This window comes from Aythya ferina (genome assembly GCF_964211825.1).
Source record: "Aythya ferina genome assembly, chromosome: 2".
NCBI classification, from domain to species: domain Eukaryota; kingdom Metazoa; phylum Chordata; class Aves; order Anseriformes; family Anatidae; genus Aythya; species Aythya ferina.
Genome location: NC_140297.1, coordinates 110,018,237 through 110,037,667, shown reverse-complemented (window position 1 = coordinate 110,037,667; position 19,431 = coordinate 110,018,237). Strand labels below are relative to the sequence as shown.

The 19,431-nt window shown below is 42.8% G+C and overlaps 1 protein-coding gene across 2 annotated transcripts in view; it reads left to right on the top strand.

Moving 5' to 3' along the window:
- The first annotated feature begins 13,680 nt into the window (after positions 1-13,680).
- EMILIN2 (elastin microfibril interfacer 2) overlaps positions 13,681-19,431 on the top strand; it is a 38,579-nt gene continuing 32,828 nt past the window's right edge. For both annotated transcript variants that reach the window (XM_084510678.1, XM_084510677.1), the window contains exons 1-2: positions 13,681-13,845; positions 13,995-14,117. In XM_084510678.1, the coding sequence (XP_084366804.1) occupies positions 13,718-13,845; positions 13,995-14,117 (251 nt within the window). In that variant the 5' untranslated portion in view covers positions 13,681-13,717. The remainder of the gene's footprint in view (positions 13,846-13,994; positions 14,118-19,431) is intronic.

The window sequence follows — 19,431 nt, the reverse complement described above, 5'->3', positions numbered from 1 at the left end:
GTGACTTATCCAGTTGGGCTCTGGAGAGAGATTTTATCTAGCTACAGAACTGACCCTGCCTGAGAGTCATCATCAGAGCATCCAACCTGCATGAGATTTGACCTTTCTCGTCCTCCTACTCTGCAAATGCTGTGAGGCCAGCAGCAGTGCTGGAAAAAGCGTATACTTGTCTGACACTACACAAAGCCTAAATAGTTTTTACTTTTTCCACTTAACTATCACCTATGTGTTTGAGCATTAACTTGTGACATTGCTGGAGTCTCCTCTACCAAACTGTGTGTCCCACATGTGCTCAGATATTTCAAACATAAACAAGAGCCTTCAGAGGACTTTGAATGGAGGAGTGTGTGCCAGGAGTGGGGAAGGGTGTGTAAGCGATGGAGAAGGCTTAAGGAAGATACCTGTAGCTTTGAAAATTGGGTTTGAAGTTCCACATCTCCCAAAAGGAGACATGACATTGTTAGGCCTCTGTTCAGTGCTGGATGCAAGATGCATTTCCAAGATCCAGGTGGCTTGGGGTTACAGATGAGCTAACCATGGAGGCTACCAACAGATGACTTTGAGTATCCTCAAAAGTCCCAGCTCCATTTTTCTAGAAATAGATGAACGCACAGAGAAGACAAGCAGAAAAGCAGAAACTGCTGGAGTTCCTACAAATCGAAACCCTCATATGTATGCAAGAAATAATGTTAATACTGGACTGAGAGAAGGTCACATCTATTAACATTACACAGAATTGCTGTGGTAAGTCTATGAACTACCCTGTCAGTGAGACTCCTAACAGCCTAGTTCTGCTTCCACACTTACAGATAGGCTTGGACTGAGGATTCTGGAGATTATACATTGCAACACCTCTGTGCAGTGGATTTTCAAATTATTCAGGCTGAATAACATCCCAGAAGACTTCATGGGCCACTTTTCTTCATTTATGATCACGCAACTTTCCTGAGTCACCAAATGGTCACAGGGGAAGTATCAATTTTAAACCATGGTTTGGAGGTACAAGAAGTCATTTTCTTGTGGGAAGCCAAACACTCCAATTCTTCAAATTTCATATCTTCCTTTCGTGTGTGTGTGTGACTCAGAGCCAGAGCCTTCTAATCCTCAGCTATCCAATTGCTCTTCCCTGAATCACGGTGTGAGAACGTGTATTCTAGGCTCTACAAGCCTGAGTCATTTTTATGTTAATATTTCAGAAGTGTAAGCAGTAATTTCTAAGAAACATTCAGTGGGCTTGGAAAAGGAGAACTACAGATATAAGCAGATATACTTCACGTACCTTACAAACAGAAAGTGAGGTATTCTGGAGAAGAGTTACTCATTAAATATTGATGCGCTGATTCTTAAACCCCACAAGTACATTTTAAAAGTTAATGTTGAACTTTTATTTTCTGAAGTTGTGCTCTGTCTACTCTTATCTTTCAATGGTGATATGTGTGACTTCTGATGTAAGGAAGGATTGGAAACATTATTTCAACAAAATGTGTTGAAGTGCAAATAGCAAGTGAACTTATGAACTCTTGCATTCTCAGAGGGTCTGGAGGGGTCTCTGCCAGGTTCGGAGAAAGAGCAGAACATGGATGCTTTTGTTAGACTGCTGGCAAATAGAATTATCTGGAATTAGCACAATTTATTCAGATTTGGTTTTGTTCCAGCTTCCACGAGGGGATGCTACTAAGGCAATTCAAACCTCATTCATGCTTCATGGTATTGAACAAAATAGTATTTTTTTAACACTTTTTTTTTTTTTTTTTTGCTTTCTCAGATGGATCTTCTCAATAGCAAAATCATGTTTTTAAGTAGTCTGTCAGAAGTTTTTCAAAAAGAAAATTTAGATCCTCTTTCCCTAAGAAAACTAGCATAGCTGTAAAACAAAGGATATTTATGACCTATATGAGTCCACTTTATCATTTTAAACTGGATTTCTCATGAATAAGTGTTACCCAGTTTCTCTCTTGAAAGTTTCCTTTATGTAAGTGAGTAACAGTGACCCCATGTCAAATGCATGATAACATTATCGGAATAGAGGAATTTGGGGTCAAAGAGTTTGCTGGTTAGCTTTGTTGCCAAGACTGTTCCAGAGCCTTACAAAGACATGCTGACACATCAGTGCGGTGTGTCAAGGAGCTGACTATATGGAACATTTTCCACGGTACTATTTGAAATGTGAGCCTTTCCTTTGTTGAAAAGCGTTCCTGCATGCGCAGAGATTGCTTGTGAAAAATAGTAATGAAAAATATGCCATCTTCCTGGGGGGTGAGAACTGGAAAGAAATCTGGGCTCTTTTTTTCTGGGTTGGCAAAGCAGAAAGTTCAGTGTTCTGCATTAAAATGATCTTTTGCAAAACATTCACAATGCAGTTAAGACTTTTGAAATCAGCAAGCTTATTAATTTTTTTTTTTTTTTTTTTTTTTTTTTTTTTTTTTTTTGTTCTCAGCTTTCCAAATGTTCATGAATTTCAAAATCACAGCTCTCACTTTTAAGTCTACTCTGTCTTTGGAGCCTACTTGCCCTGTCTTTTGTGCACACTGACTGTACATCTCCATTTCCTCCTTAAAGCAGTGTTCCTGATTCCTGGGAAAGAAGGAAACTTGTGAGAACATTCCTCAGTTTTTAGGCAATGCCCATTATTGGTCTTGGAATACTTTGACAAATCAACTATAGAGAGAGAGAGAAAAGGAGAGAGAGCAGTAGTCAAGCCTAGTTAACATTCACTTAGGTGAAAAATGAATAATCCCATCTCAGAGTTCATAACATCTAGATCTTCCATCTGCATAATCTTCTCTGTCTGCAGACCTTTTTAAAAAGAACTGTTTTCTAATTCTTGCTGTTTCTCTGTAGATATGTATTTATTTAGTAAAGATTAAGAAAGGTCTTTGTGAGTGGTAAACATAAATGTTCCCTCAAAAGGTAAAATGGAAACTAGAGTCTTTAGGATGAAAAAGAACTATCAGATTATCTCTGCCAAAGGATCAGAAAGGCTTTGAAGATGAAGTACTGGATGTCACTTCACTTGATTATTTTTTTTCTTTCTTAAACTTCTGTTTAAGACCCTGGATGGTCTTTCCACCTAGGACAGAAATTAAATGTGATTAAATAAGATTCATTCCTGTAGGTACTAATGCAGAGGACTCCTGTGGGGGTTCCTGGTTATTCTACACTTTTGAAAATCAACCCACTGGATTTCTATCCAATGAATACAATCAGGTGGCCCTTTTGGTTCCCATTTGTGTACATGATGATGATATCAAGTAGACTTGACCACTGAGAGGCCCCTAGCCTCCAAAAGGCCCAAGACAACCCTGTCCGTAACAGCAGCTAATTAAGTTTGTTGTCAGTATAATATCTTTTATAACCATATTCTTGCCAGTTGCAAAACAGGACCAGACCCCAGAGACACAGTTTGTAGAAAAGGCTTGTTTTGTTTCCGCCCCTGGATGTGTGTCCAACCTATGTTGCAATGTTTGGCTGTGAGCTTTTTTTTTTTTTTAATTATTATTTTAAAATGTTGGTAACTCTCTAAAAACAAAAGGGTATATCTATGCAAAAGATTTAGGCTTGAATCTTAAGCTGGGCTCCTCACGCTTAGAATCACTAAAACCTGAAAACCTGGAAGCAATTATAAAAACTGAACACTTACTCATCTCAGAAGAGTTTTGCAAGTCACCAACAAATGATTCATACATGAAGTGCTGTCTGTAGATTTAGATGGCAGCTGAAATATAGATACCCGGTCACCACAGATTGAATTGATGGAAAAAGAAGGGGAAGTGTCTTTTATTTTACACTACCATAAGTATTGTTCAATAAGTTTCAGACGAGTAACTCAACCCAGATAACTGATGTTTACCAGAAAAATCTCACACACAAGGAAAATGGAATAAACTAATTGTAAATGAATGGTGAACTGTGAGATAGCAGTATGAAGAACTGCAATTCCATAACTGGTTAGAGAAGTTAGTTAAAGCCTGAGCTGCCTCTTAGGATGCCACATAGGACATAGTGCTTTAGAATAATCTGCATTGCCAAGTCCAGAACAGACAAGAGGAGAGTTGGAAGTCTGAAGCAGCTGGATAAAGACATTGTTACTGCAAAGCCCTTGCAATAAAATGAATCAGGAGATTGGCTTAAAAGTCATCAGATTTAAAAAAATGTATAATTCTTGGTACTTGCCGCCTTGTTTCTGAGACTGTAGGATGGTTGTGAGTCAGGTTTTCAAATCACTGTCTGCAAGGGAATGCCAGAACTAACTTTTCCTTGCAATACAATCTGAAGTGCTCAAGTCATGCTGGAATTCCAGGAACTGGAGCTTGAATGAAAACGCAAAATGCATGAGATGCTGCAGTACTAAAAAGAACTGTAAAGACAAACAAAGCTCAATAGTCATAGGAACTACTTTTTCTGCCACGTTTTTGAAGAGAAGATTGATATAATAATATATATCCCATATTCCAACAAAGATAAGGCTGCTCTCCATCAGGATCTCACTGTTGTATCTTATCAAGTCCGTTGAACTAGTCAGACTCCTCAAAGAATAAAGGTCTTGGGAGCATTCCCACTTTTTCAGAGCAAAGCAGGACAACTCACATAAGAGGCAGTGAACGTTTGGCTCTCTCTGGATGCAGTCAGTGAAGTGGTTCTTGCAAGTTATCTAAAATTAATCTAAACATTTTCAATTGTAAATAACTGATGTTTCTAGACATTTGGCTTCCTTGATACAGATATCTTCTTATACAAAAGAGAACTGTCCCTATAATCTTCTGCCGTGCACTACTTGCAGTAAAATTACCTTGTAATAGTTTGCAGTGACTTCTTTGCACTCTGATTTGGAAGTATCCTCACGTACCTCAGAGGATTTATTCTCCCCTAGCATAGTTTGAAAATATCTCTATAGCTTCAGCCTCTGCTACATTATTTCTTTATTATTAATTGTTAATGACAGATTTCAGGGAAAAGGTAGGAATGAGCTGGTACAATTTATTAACCGAATGTTTGCCTTAAAGTGCCCTATTGTTAGGAACATCAGCAAACAGTTCAGAATGAATGTGTAGGTTGGCATAAAGGCAACATCTCACAGCAGAGACCATCTTCTAGCTCCACAACTTAAAACTGAAAGGAGAGAAAGGATAGACAATGCATGTTTAAATGGCAACGATGAGCAAACTTTAAATTTCTTTCAGAAACAGGTACACAATGTGAAAGAAGCGACCAAAACTCCCTGCCTGTTCTCCTCTGCTTCCTTCCCATGCCTCCCCCTAGATCCCGACCCTCAGCAGAGGTGCTGTTACACTGGAATACGGGGAATTTCATCTGGCACAGAGTTTAACCACTTCCCAAACTGAAGTACGCTGCACTGGTTTATGCACTTTAACCACATCAGTAATCTACAGATTTTTTTCTGGCTTTGACTCTGTCATTATAACTGAAGTGGCAAAACTTTCTGTAGAGACCTGGCCTTGGCACAAAGCTTGTGGCTGTAAAACACTGAAGACAGTGGAGCTCTGATTTTGTTCAGATCCTCCAGCATTGCTGCCAGGTACATATAAAACAACAGGATTCCTTCCCTGACCATTTCTTATCCTAGCACAGTAATGACCCCATTGTGTTGTTCTGTAAATTGCTGAAGGGAATAAACAGAAAAGCCTAACACCAACAGGCACAGAGAGGATTAACAATCCCTGACAGAGTTCATCCTAATGCTTGGGTTAACTTTTAACTGTCATAAAAGTTAAAGGCCTGAAATTTTTGCGTTCCTAAAAGTAGAAGCGAATGTTGTAAATAATGCCAGATGCCCTGAATTGAGTCCACGACTGAGTTCATTCTTGAACACACACTGCTGTACATAAATTCTTCATATCTTGTGTCCTTTCAAGTTTTCTAAAATCATGAGTTCGTTTCACCACTGCTGCATACAGTCTTGTTATGCAGTGGAAGTGTTACAGTCATTTGATCCATCGTTTTTCATTCCGCCACACAGGAAGCACACCAGCAGCGTCCATCATTTATAACTTATTTTCCATCAGTCGTCATTCCTGTAGCCATTGCTCTTCTGAAATTATATAAAAGACACACCCTCTTTTGGCAACGGGGATTTCCTTTGAACAGTAAAAGACAAATACAAGTCAGCGGCTGATCAAGAATGATCATTGGGACAACAGTGTAAGATGTGTCTGAGAGACTCAAGAGGAACTGATGTCACCGGAGGTTTTGATCTCAAGTGGGAAAAATGGAATTGAAAACTAAGCTCCCAGAAAACTTACCACCTAAGTATCTACTTAAATATCTTAAGTAGCTACTACTGAAATCTCTGAGATGTTCCAAAATGTGTTGATATATTTATGGGCAAGAATGGAAACTTCAGTGGTTAAAGATGAAAGAGTTTAAATACATATTTCAGTATTCCTCATGTAACTTGCAGTTACCTCCATGGCTTACTGCTTGCTATGGGGCAGGTGTTTAAAACCTGCCTACCCCCCTCTCACCACTGGAAAGAAATAATCTAGGCCATTTTATGGGGACAACACTTCTGTACTCCTCCGTTCTCAATGCACCGTGCTGACCAAGACACTGCACTCACTGTTTTAACCTAGCATGCCTGAACAGGAGAATATTTGGTTTTGTTTAAATAAACTACGTTTCCAGCAGAAGCTGACAGTGAGGCACAAAACGCCCACGGACAAAATGAATGCATCCAGTGATGTTATCTGACAGAGGTTTGATTGAAACAAATCTTGGGTGGTTAATCTCTAGTTCTCATAGAGATGCAGGCTTTTAACTCCCATCAAAATTGGTGGGAGTGAAGTAATTACCTGCTTTAAGGAGGTTGCCCTTGGCTGATTTGGAGTGCTTAACTGATCCAAACAGAGCACTGCTATCGCCAGCTTATTTAATTGCAGCCTTGAGAAATTAAATACAAATGGGTCTTGCAGTCTGATTAGCGCACGATTAAACACGTAATTTTGACACAATGAGAAACATTTCTCAATATTAATTTCTATAATTATCTCTAGAATAAACACAGATATATATATATTTAATTATGAGCAAAATAAATACAAATTTTCATTTTTTTTCCCAGTTTAATATGCTTCTTGATACATTTGTCTTTGCCACCACACATTGGTACAGAAGGCAATTAGGATTCCGCAATGCAACATTTGCAACTCACTGCTCCCCAACAGGCAGGGGGGCTGAGGAAAGATAAACACTTTCCTCTCAGTCCAAAAGAACAGAAATTCATGTTAGAAAGAAAGTGCAATACACTAAGGCAAAAGTGTGAATAACAACGTTTCATAGCATTTGAGCAAGACCCTGCTGTACTTGCCACCTCCTCTTTCCACACCTTCTTACCTCCAATACCTTTTTGCACCTCATCCCATTACACTGTTGTGCAGCCACTTACATTTCCCTACATCTTCTTTCCTTTTTCTCAACTTATTTTTTTGAATTGCCACTTCCTTTGAAATTCTCAAATGATAACAAGCAACTGCAAGAAAAGTTGTCAGATACTTTTCTTTGCATTTCACATTACATTAAAACAGGATATGATTTGTCACAAGACAGTACTGGAGCTTACAGGTGTGTTGGAAAACAGGCAGTATAGGATTTGCTGCCTTCTGGTCTGACTGTAAACTCCTTTGGGTAGAATCTATGTGTTCGTTTTTATGAATTGAATTGTGATAGCTTTACTATTGTAGAGGGAGTCGTGCTCATTTAGTGAGTCTGTTTGCAGATAAAAGCATGATAGCCTCATCCTGTATTTGTAGGAGGCTGCCAATATCAACCCATGAGAATGAACCTCCAGGGACTGAGTAGGGCGAATGATTCAGCAGAAGTCTGCCATGGGGAAGGATAATGAGAGTGATCCCCAAAAGGGATTCTCCTCCCCCTTCCTCCCCATAGTTTTGTTTCTTGTGAGCAGTACCACCAGCGGCAGGCACTGGGGGCCTGGAGCTGTCATTTGGCTTTGTTCACCAGAAGCTGTCCTCATATGTTTTGCGTCATGGCTTTCGAGATTAAGAACAGCCACATACCATCGGCATGCAGTGAAAATCTAAGACTGGAGAAGGCAGAAGAAAAAAGGGGTTGGGGTTTTGTTCTTGCCTTTATTTATTTTGCTTTTTGCATCTAAGAGCCGCTATAACCTCAGTGAAATTTCACAGGATAAAGAATGAGTGGTGTGAGGGAGCAAACAGGGAGAAACCAGAGAAGCTGAAGAAATTTGCTGAGTGTCCAAATGGCTGAAGCAGAAAAATGAGTTAGCCTATATAAATCCTCTTCTAAAAACATGATGTGCCTGCAGAGAGGCGACAAATATTTGCAGTCATGGTCTTTACCTAATGAGGTCTTACTTAAAATATTCCTGGCATTTTTGTGTTTGGTTAGTTCATTTTAAAACACAAACTTTCCTTAAGAACCCTAAATCTTTACAGTGTGCAACTTGAAAAGAAGTTAAATTTAATCTTGATTCCAAGTGAAAAAGAAAAAAATAAATAAAAATAAAGGAATCAGAAGAAACATACAGGGTGTCTCCTTAAAAATAGCAGCCTTTTTTTTTTTTCTTAATTGGAAAATAATTATTAGGCTGGGAGTTCTTTTCTCCAAGGAAGCAAGAAAGATGTTATGAATTATAATTTTAGGTCTTATCTAGGTGAATAATTTCTGCCTCTTGTTTTCAGGAAGAGATTCTTATTCTTTTTACTGAAATATTGCACTACCATCAGAGGTGAGGTATCCAAACCAAAGTAACCAGTACGTCTATAACCACATATGACAATTCTTGAATTGATAATGAGCAAGACTGGAAGAAACTCCTTACAGCAAGGGTAAACAATGCATGCTGTTTTGGACTTGGTCTTTAAGTATGTTTCAGCTAATTGTCAGCAGGTTTTTTTGAAGGGTCTGTGTGCATGCAGCAGGTGTAGCTTTGTAGGAACCAGCTTTGCCCCGCTGCACATGCAGGTTAGAGTGGTCATAGCTGTGGAGAGAACCAAAAAGCACTGTGCATCTTCTCCACTGAAGTCACTTGCCAATTTCAATAAGCATAAGATAAGCAGACACAAAAAGAAATCTCTTCCCCATACCTCCTCTATTCTCCAACCCCCAGGCCGTCTGCCAAGAAATGCCAATCTCCTCTGATCTTCTTTCCAGTGCCCTTTAACTTCTTACACCTTTGTTCACGTGTCAGCCAGCCTCAGGGCTCTTCACTGAGAGGTGTTGTGAAGCATTAAAATATTTCCTTCTGATTGTTGTCTTGCACTCGGATGTCTTCTCTCTGCATAGGCTCCAGCCTTGCTGTACCAGGAGCTCCACGGTAACAGTAGGTTCAGCCCTTGCATGCTGTAACACAGGAGAGTATTTTAGTGGAGACTTTAATCATTATTTCTCCTGTCTTTAGTAATCACGCCTATGCAGTACAAAGCAGATACAACATTTCTCAAGCATGAAATACTTGTGGCTTGCAATTCACCAACCATCTTCTTGGTGCAGGATAATGGATATTGATCTCTGCTGTCCCGGGCCTGAAGCCTTCAGCAGACTGTAAAGGTGTGCTCAGGTAGCTGTTCCCAGGGATGAGCAGTTGTTTAGTTCGTTCTCTAGCCAAAACAATAATTTTGTCCATTTTTAATTGGTGTCATTTTTAATACAAACACATGGATACAACCAGGCAATGTTTGGGCTGTTTGTAAAACACTAATTTGTTTTTCTGTCTAAAGAAGTTAACCTAGCACAAATGTTTGGGTTTGTTTGTGTGTGTGTGTTGTGTTTGTTTGTTGTTGTTTGGTTGTTTTTTCTCTGCACGCTCCAGAGTTTAAGCCTTTACAGACGGTAATTTCATTAACATCTGCCATTAACATCCGTCAACTTTTCATTCGGTCATTAATTTTCATTAAATATTTACAGCTAAATATGCGTCTGGCTGATCTCAGCCAGGTGACTACAGCTAGAAATTTCAAAATTGAAACCCAAATCTTGCAGTGGGGAATCATTTAAAAAAATATATTGGAAAAAAAAAAAAAAAAAAAAAAGTTCATTATCTGAGCTGAGAAAAGTTGAAGGGCACCAATCATAGACTCCAATTATAATTGTTAATGTTAATATTGATGTTAAGATGAATATGTCGCAAAAGGGAGAACAGGCAGGCTGTCCATGCAGCATGCTATTAAAGACACATTTGTCTTTCGGATTTCTGTAGTAAATACTCTGATAATGTTTTTGCTATTTATTCTGCCCTCCCACTCTATGCACTTTTCCCTCTTTGGCAGGCCCTTGCACATGGCCCTAGCTGCTTTCCCATCATTATCCTGTTACGAAGCATGAAAGTGCAGTTGATCTTGGTGCTGAAAACACACCCAGGCAGCTCAGTAAAGGGAGATGCACTTCAAAATAATTTAAAGGGATTTATGGACTCACATCTGTGATCTCTGTGTTCCAGGGACCCATGCTATGACCTCTCCAGTCACCAAAGCCCTTCTCGGTGCACTTGCAGATTACACACTCCTTTTGGAGGGAGGGGTGCAGGATGCTTTCCATGTACTGTAAGGAACATCTGTCTTGGGATTTCTGCGAATTTCAGAGATGAGAGGATGCAGCACAGAAAAATATAGTGTGAACGTTGCTGTCTCCTTGAAAGCAATATTAACATTAATACTTACACTCTGAAATAAAGCTAGTTACACCCATAGAAAAAATGCAGCCATGAGCAGAGCTTGAAGCACATGTTCAGTGTGCACCTGAGTTGAAAATTCTCCTGGCGAAGCCAAATTTGTGTTCTGGTTGCTGTTGTATCAGCTGATATCATAGGCCCAGTGTGAATATCATAGGCGTTGAAGTAAATTCTAAACATCTGCCCAAATTCATCCATTTCCATTCAGCTCAATACTTCTCAGAACAAGTCATCCTCTGCTGTCACTGCCTTACTGAGCCACCACACAGCCACACACAAAACTTCACTCTCTGCCATAGCGTTTGCATCCAAGTTCCCACAGATCTCTGGTGTCACTGAGGAGCAGTGAAGGGTCCTGCAGGATTTTGGTTTTCATTGTTATGGTTTATTTGAAAAGAAACAAACTCAAAGATATACCATGCTTTGTAGCAGAAGAAGCTTCACGTGTCCTTTTAAAGTAATGGCAAAGTAAATGCAGTAAATACTATCAAAGTCCATTTCCATAATATTTACAAACTGGTTGATCCAGGCAGCAAAGGGACAACCCCTCTACATCAGAAAACAGGAGAGATTTTCTTGCATGGTTCCTGAGTAAATAAATATTTTTCCAAGAACAGGGTCCTGCAGTTACAGGCAACTCCTGGCTCATTACCTACACATCCAAGAGGTAAGCAGAAGGCTACAGGGATTCTCCATTCCAATCGTGTCCTGTATTACATTGATCCTGATTACATTAATCCTTGATTACATTGATCCTATAACCAGTCAAGTCTTCAGTTTGCAGGTCAGAAGAGTGCTCTCATGGCAAATCAAGTCACACCTGCTTTATCTTCCTGCACCAAGACATAAGCTCCGTGCCCTGTGTATGGCAACATGCTGTTGTTTCTTGCTCGTTTTGTTTAAATCAGCCTGTTAATTTTTGTCCTGTGGAGTCATTCTCAAGATGGGCATGACCTCAGCCTTTCATTATTTCATGACTTTCCCTTTGTGGGAAGACATACAGCTCTTCCATGTTGCTCATCACTTCTGGAAAAGGACCAACTTCAAGAGCTCCTTGACTGGATGAGGAGGGGAAAAAGGAAGAAGGGCCTTCATTGTTACTTTTTAGGGACTGAAATGTAGTCTTGCTTTCTTTGGGCTGGAGAAGCTCCAAATAATTTCTGCCAGCAGAAATCATGATGCCTAAATGTCATGCTATTGCAAATGCAAACAGTGGCACGGTAAATTGCTTAACCTTTGCCTGAGGTGTAGTTTGTTAGACAGTGACATGTTGCCCTCTCCAAAGGAGCTGCAGAGCTGTTAGGAGGACGCCATTTTTTTCAGGTGAAACAGGATGCACTGAAATGACAGCAATAACCTCAGGTTTTCCCATTTCTGCTTATCACCAGTAAAGTATTGTTGTGCACCTGTAGTTGGACAAGTTTTTCCTGGGGGTTGTGGGCAGAAAGCTTTCGTGTATGTTCCCAGTGAGACAATTATTAAAAAAACTCTCTGAAAACATAATTTTGACCTCTGTGTGTAAAGCTTATTTTCCTGTCATACCCAGAGGGTGAGCAAGTGAAATAGTTGGATGAGGCCAACTGTAAGACCAGCAGATGAAATCTACCTGTTTGGGCAAGTCTAGGCAGACAACCAGGTCTACAGCTGAAAGCAGGCCATTGCCTAGAGCAGAAGAAAGGGCCCGGCCCTGCTGCCTGCTTTGTTTGAGACCTAGAAAGCCAGAGAGGCAGCTGTGGCTAAGGGAGGCTTTGGAGCACGTGGCTGGGCTGGGATCACACTCAGCAGCAGCAGTCATCTCTTCCAAATCTTCCATCGACCCCATGGTAGCTGCCTGACCTCTCGGCTCTCCACCCAAGCACTGTTCCCTCCTTCCCTTCCCTTTCTTTCCCTCTGGCAGGAGCAGCCTGTGCTGCCCCAGCCCCGCAGCTTTATTAGGTTGTGCTGAGTCCAGGCTTGGTGGCTTTCAAGATTTTACCCCTCAACAAAGGGCTCCCAAGCCTCTACCCTGTATCCGTCATGAAGCCCTGAAGTACCCCTACAGCTCTTGCTCCTGGGTCAGAAAAAAATGCTCCTGGGTCAAAAAAAAAAATGCAGAAGAAACACTTGTTCTGTAACACTTCAGCTTTGCACTGCAGCTGACTGCATGGTCCCACAAGCAGTTATGTCTGAGGGTTGATGCAGAAGCCCATCAAGCTACCGGTGCTGCTGAAGGGAGCATTGAACAAGCAGGATCCATAGCAGGACACGCAGTGGCCGTGTACGAGCCTCCGTGGACACCAGTGCCCACATCACATCCACATCCAGAGGATGGCTCTGGGCCTCCCACGTGCTGCACAAGCACAGCACAGGCTCTGCCTCTAAAACCACAGCGCAATGTGCCTGTGGCCATCAAAAGGAAGCACTTCAGAAGAACGGGAGCTGATGAGGACAGAGGGGCCTCCCTGTGGTCTGGAGGCTGGTGGGACCCAACGCAGGCTGCCTGGCACGGGCAGGTAACCCAGTCCAGGTGCCTGAAGAAGACTACAACATGAATGAACTTCATTAATAATTGCTTTCTCTGCTCAGCACAGGATTCACCTCATGATTAATGGCCTAAACCACATCACTTGTCTAAAAGCAGAATTTCTGAACTAACATTTAAATGTGTTATGATATTTTGTACCTGCATGGGGTAGTTTAAAACAATGTCTTACTGCTGTTGCGATGCTCGATGCAGGATGCGAGGGAGCAACCGTCTCACCGTTGCAAGCTCCCCCTCACACCAAAGAGCTTAAGAGGCTTTTGGAAGGATTTAGACCTTACTGGCCCCTCGGCTGCGGGCCGGGGGAGCGAGGGGGGCTGCGGGCGAGCGGGACCGGCCGGCCGCGGCCCGGCAGGGGTGGAGGGGAGCGGCGGCAGCGGGGCCGGAGGGGCGCGGAGCCACCGCGGAGGGGCGGCACCGGGGTGGAGAAGGGGGGGATTTGCGTCAGTCGGGGAGCTGCGGGCGGGCGGGCGGAGGGCCGGCCGGACAGACGGCCGCGGGGAGCCGGCGGAGAGGCAGCGGCCGGCCCCATGGAGCTGCTGTGCCCCGGCCCCGCGGCGCCCTCGGGCTGGGCGCTGCCGCTGCTGCTCGCCCTGGGCGCCGGGCTCAGCCGAGCCACCCCGCACCTGCGGTACTCGCGGCCGGGCTCCCGCAGCAAGTGAGTAGCGCCGAGCCCCCCCGGGGGCGTGCGGGATGCGGATGGGGATGGGGATGGGGATGGGTCCCCCTTCCCTCCCCTCTCCCTCCGCTCCATGTCGCCTCCGCCCCGGGCTGATGCCGCTTGTCCCGTCTCCCCTTCCCCGCTAGGAACTGGTGCGCCTACATCGTGAACAGGAACGTCAGCTGCTCGGTGCTGGACGGGACGGAGAGCTACGTCCAGGCCCAGTACAAGTGCGCCTGGAACGAGTTTCCCTGCCGGCCGACCCCGGTGTAAGTAAGCCGAGAAGGAGGAGGAGGAGGAAGAAGAAGAGGAGGAGGAGGAGGCGACCCCGGGAGGGGACGAGCTCGGTGGCCCGAAGCCCTCCCGAGCGAGAGCCCCGCGGGAGAGCGGTGGCTGCGCCCCAGGGGCTCGCTGCACCCCGTACTGCTCTCCTGGCCCCCAAGTACACGCCCCGCACAAAGCTTTTATTACAAGCAGAAAGCTGCCGGGGCTAATCAGAGCCAGATTGAGTACGTTGTGCACGGGTGAAGGGCTGGGGAGCTGCCCTGGCACAGCAGCCCGCTGCCCGACGCCGCTGCCATGGGTGGCATGAGCAGCAGCACCTGCTGGGAGCACACCCATGCACCCTGCCCCGGGCTCGGCGGGGTGAGCGGTGCTCACAGCAGCTCTCCTGGGTGCCCCGCGGCTGGATCTGTGGGTAGCAGAAAGGGAGAGGCAGGAGCATGATCCGACGCGTTCACCGCTTCTGTATCCTCATGGGTTGTGCCGTACCGGGAGCAGGCAATGCAGAGATGCAGTTTGGTTTCAGCTTCGTGTGGCTGAGAGCGACTGCACGGAAGCCCACAGGGTGACCAGCACGTTGTGCTGTGGCAAGGCTGCGTGATCTCGCAGGCAGAGCAGCAGCTGGGACAGCTGCATCATGCTCACCCGCTGGCTCATCCCCTTTCCCCGCTTTCCCCACCTGAAAAACAGAAATAGTTGCACTTCTTATTGGAAAGCTGTACGGGATAAGCTTTGTGAAACTCTCTCACCTCCAGAAGTCAGGGGTTGGACGCCCACAGATACTGGTGGGATCAGGTTTACGCTTTGACAGACCTGATGGTGAGGACAAATAGCTAGCTTTTATTTTGACATGAGAAAGTGAGGAGGCAGCTTGTACTGCTGTGTCCTAGGTGCTTCTGAAATGGGCTGCGTACACTGATGGTGCCACCCAGGGGCCCGTGGCAATGGGTTTTGGCTTTTGAATGCTCTGGTTTTAGTTCGGTTTGGAAAAATAGCTTTTCTCTACTGGGATATATGAGCACCGGAATTGGAGGCAAATAACAAAGGCAGCAGGCAGCTGAGCAACACAGTCTTGTGTAATTTCCCTCATTTCTCTCTGGAGAATTGAATTGTCCGCTTTGGATTTCTGGTTGAGGTTTGGGGCTTTGTAATGGGGTGTACCCTCTGTTGTACAGAGGCTCAGTAGTAGAGCTGTGGAGGAGTGAGGAAGGGTTGAAACTGTACTCTGTGAACACATCCATCAGCAGCAATAGAGGTAAGGAATTTCTGCGGTGGTAAATTAGGGTTTTATTGGACTATCTGCTAGTAGATAATAAAGAAAGTGCAAAGGCATTGCTTCTAGCTCAGGAAATTCCTGAACCAAGAGCTGGTTGAGCTGTTAGAAACCTTGGCAGTAGTTAGAAGGGGAAGCCCTGCTTTAGTGGGGGACTGGACTGGATGACCTCCAGAAGTCACAGCCCTTCCAAATTATGCTGTGGTTCTATGAAATGGCATTGTCTGTCCTTCTGCTTCTCCTACACATCTGGAGCTGGCTGTTGTCAGAGATAGAATATGGGGCTGAACAGACATTTGGGCTCGCCTGCTGTGGCCAACCTCATGGGGTTTTTTTGTTCTTTGAGAACGGAATTAGATACTTATCATAAGCCTTTGTTTCCTGAATTTGCTTTTTTTTTGGTGAACATAAGTCTTGTTTTATTCATAACCTGAGTGGAAACTGCTAAATAATTCCTCATTCTTAACTCAAAATATTTTAAGTACCTATTACAGCAACAGCTGATGAACACTGAAAGCATCTGGAATATCCCTGAAGCAGGTTATATCAAAATCTTGAAGTTTTATTCTGTTCTACCTTTTTATAGAAAATGACTTATTTTTTCTGTCTGTTGCTAGTATGCACATTTTCTTAGGAGCAGTGTAACAAAGGAATTAATCAGAAGTGTTGGAAGTTCATGGTTCAAATCGTGCAAAGCCCTGTGCACCGAACACACTTTTCACATGAAAAGTGTTCCTTAATTCAGGAGGAGTAGTGGTCTGAATAATAAAATGTGTTTGTATACATTTGCTAACTCAGAGCCTAACGTTGACAAAAATAGGACAGGAAAGAGCTATAAAAGAAACAAAGAAAAGATTGTGAGGACTCTTCTGGAGTTATTCTCTTTTTCCTTTATACACTTGGATAGAGAAGTTAAAAATGAACTAAATAGTAGATATTCATTGGAATAAACTACAGTCCCTGTGTAGTCTCCTTCTGATACCCTTGATTTATCTAAGGCCTCATTCTCTTACAGACAGTGGGTACAGTGAGATCCAAGTCAAACAAAGAACTTGTTAACTGTACCATAGATTTATGGCTTTTATTAGTACTTGAGTTTTTTTTTTTTTTTTGGTGTTCAGTCATTGGATTTACTATTTATTTAAGTTAGTTTAAGACTCCTTCTACAGTGCACTCTTTAGGTGCAGTCCAGGTTCTGCACAGCGATTACTGAAATAGTTCTCTGCATTTAGGGCTCTGAGCATTTCACTGCCTTAAACACAGAGTGTGCTCCTGAATTCCAACTGTTCTTCACGTACAAGAGTGTTAGGTATTGTGGATATGGATTATAGTTACCACCATTTTTTTTCCTTTGATTGAAATAGAAAGCTCTGGTGATTAAACCTAAATGATATATGTGCCTGAACCCTTTATGTCTGCCCTTTAGGCCCATTCAAATATTGTCTGTAAAATAAAAAATAAAAAAAAAAATCCCACACTGTTGGAATGACTGCACATCTGGGAGTGTCAACTGTAATTTAAGTTTGGTTACAGGGTTGATTTCCTAAAATGTTATGCTTAAATTGAGGAAATTATTACACTTCATTTTTCTACAGGTATTTGGGCTCGATAATGATTTCCTCACTGAACAGTTAGTGAAAGCTTTGGCTGATGAAGGTGTCAAGGATAAATGTGAGTTAAAGTGTGGCTGCTTAAGAGATACGAAGAGAAGGAGGAAAAAGAAAAAGCAGACATGCCCTTTGAAGTATGTGCCCTTTGAAGTTTGGGGGGCTTCTGATTTATTTTACTTAAAACTGTGACTGGCGAAGGAGAGAGAAACTTTGTTATTAATGAGTGGTAGGAATGAAGGGTACTTAGACAAAAATGTTAGTGGTGTTACTTGCTAAAAAGTAACTCCTATGTTTTGAAATTTAGCATTGTTTCTTAAATAACTGCTCCCTCTCCACTTCTTCTGTTAGGAATTTCCTTTCTTGGCTTTCTTCTGAGTAGTTTAGAAACTTAACTGGTTTAATGGCATTATCTGTTTCTAAAAGCCAAATGTGTTGTCTTCCTGGCTAGGTCCTGCAAGCTCTTGAGGGTTGTTGAATCTATTGGACATCCTCTGGTCACTGTAGGTGCTTCAGGGTAGGATGTTGTTACAGGATGTTACTATACCATTTTTTTTGTTTTGTTTTATTTTATTTTTTTCCCTTTGTGGAGTAGAGTACATTGGAACACTTCGCTGTATCTTAGATGCCCCAATTTATGGCCCAGCATTTTAGGGTAAATCTGTGTTCACTAGAGGAGTTTAATTAACAATAAGCCTGTGAACTGAAGCAGGGGAATGTTTGCTTTTTTTCCATCCTTACCACAGAACTGGCAAACAGGACTCCCCCGTCCCATGGAGGGAGAGGTAGTAAATCAAATAGAAAAAACTTACACTGGGAGGAACCTCTGGAGGTCATGTAATCACCCTGCAGCCCCCAGCTCACGGCAGAGTTGGCTTCAAAGTTAGGTCAGGTTGCTCGGGGAATTAAAGAGAGGATGTTTATCAGATCCCCTAATTCAGATAACAGTTCTCATTAATTCTGCTCGTGTGTAAAGATATGCTTGTGCTCAGGAGTATAATGAGTCAGGTCACCTGTCTCTAGCTTGTGGGGAGCCGATTTCATGATTTAGTGTCAGCTTCTTATCTTAACGCTAATGATTAACACACGAAGCAAACCAATTACTTCACCAGGTTGCACGTACTTAGAAAACAGTCAAGAAAGTTACAAATGCATCAGGAGCTAAATCAGCAAGCCTCTCCAGATCTCTCATTGAGCAATATTTTCCAACTTTCTTGTATTAAATGACCATAAATAAGCCCGCTCCCAATCCAAAGCACAGTTTCAAAGCCCAGCCATTGCCAAGAAGAAGATTTAAGGCAAAAAGGCTGAAGTAACTTTACAGACTGTTACTGCTGGTTTTCTGTAATCATAAATGTCAGGATAGATGACTATACTTACTAGCAACGCACAGCTTTTAATAGGCAGTATACAATGCTTATTAATAATAATATTTTGAGTAAAAGTGGAAATTTTCCTACTGGGAAGCTGCATGTCAGACTTCAGTTCAATTCACGTGGCCGTATTGATTTATTGTTTTCTGGCAACCTCAGAGCGTCCTGGGTGGAGCACAGCAGAACTGGTCTAGGAACATGTAGTAAAGCCACATGTAGTTTTCAGCCCTTGAACAGCCTCAGTATTGTTTTTGCTGAGCATACTCAGCTGATGGAAGTTAAGTGCACAGACCAGAGCCAGAGTGCTCAGCACCGGGCAGGCTCAAACCTAAGACACCCAGGTCAGGACAGGATCAGAGGCTGTGCTTGCCTCTGGCTTCTAGCAATGCATATCTCATAAGAAAAACTTTCAGGATGCACAAGGAGTTGAAGGGAAAGTGAGGGCTATTTCATGTTTCCCCTCGAAATATCTCGAAAAGCCTTTAAAGTTTTTTTTTTCCCCCTACTTAGGTATTTCATATGAAGCAGGATTTCTTTGTACAGGCTCCAGCTAGCTGGCTACATAGGGAGTTTAGCCTAAGGGATTGTGCATTGAAAACAGTAAGGAAACTTAAACAACTTCAGAGCATACTTGAGTTTCCTGGAGTGCTTGTTTGGTAATCTTTGAGGGCCTGCTGGGCGTGGTAAACTTTGCTGGCCATCTCCCTGAGCTTCCAATTGTGCATCTCTGCCTCCACATGCTGAATGCAACAGTGTCTTTCTTCTCTGTGAATCGGACAGGGAATTTTAATTCTCATACATCATTCATGGTTTGTTGCAATAATTCAGAAATCACAAGCTGTTCCTCAGTTTTCATTAATACAAATAATTACACTTTTCATGTTTTTCTGGGTTGAGATGTGTATGACCCGGAGGCCTGGGGCCTCTTCTGTTAAGCAGCAAACCGTTGCCAAAATAACAGATTGTTAATTTTTGGGAGCTGCTGACCTGTTGAAGGCCTATTTTGTCATAATTCACCTCCAAAAAACAGGGAACGTTCTGTACCACT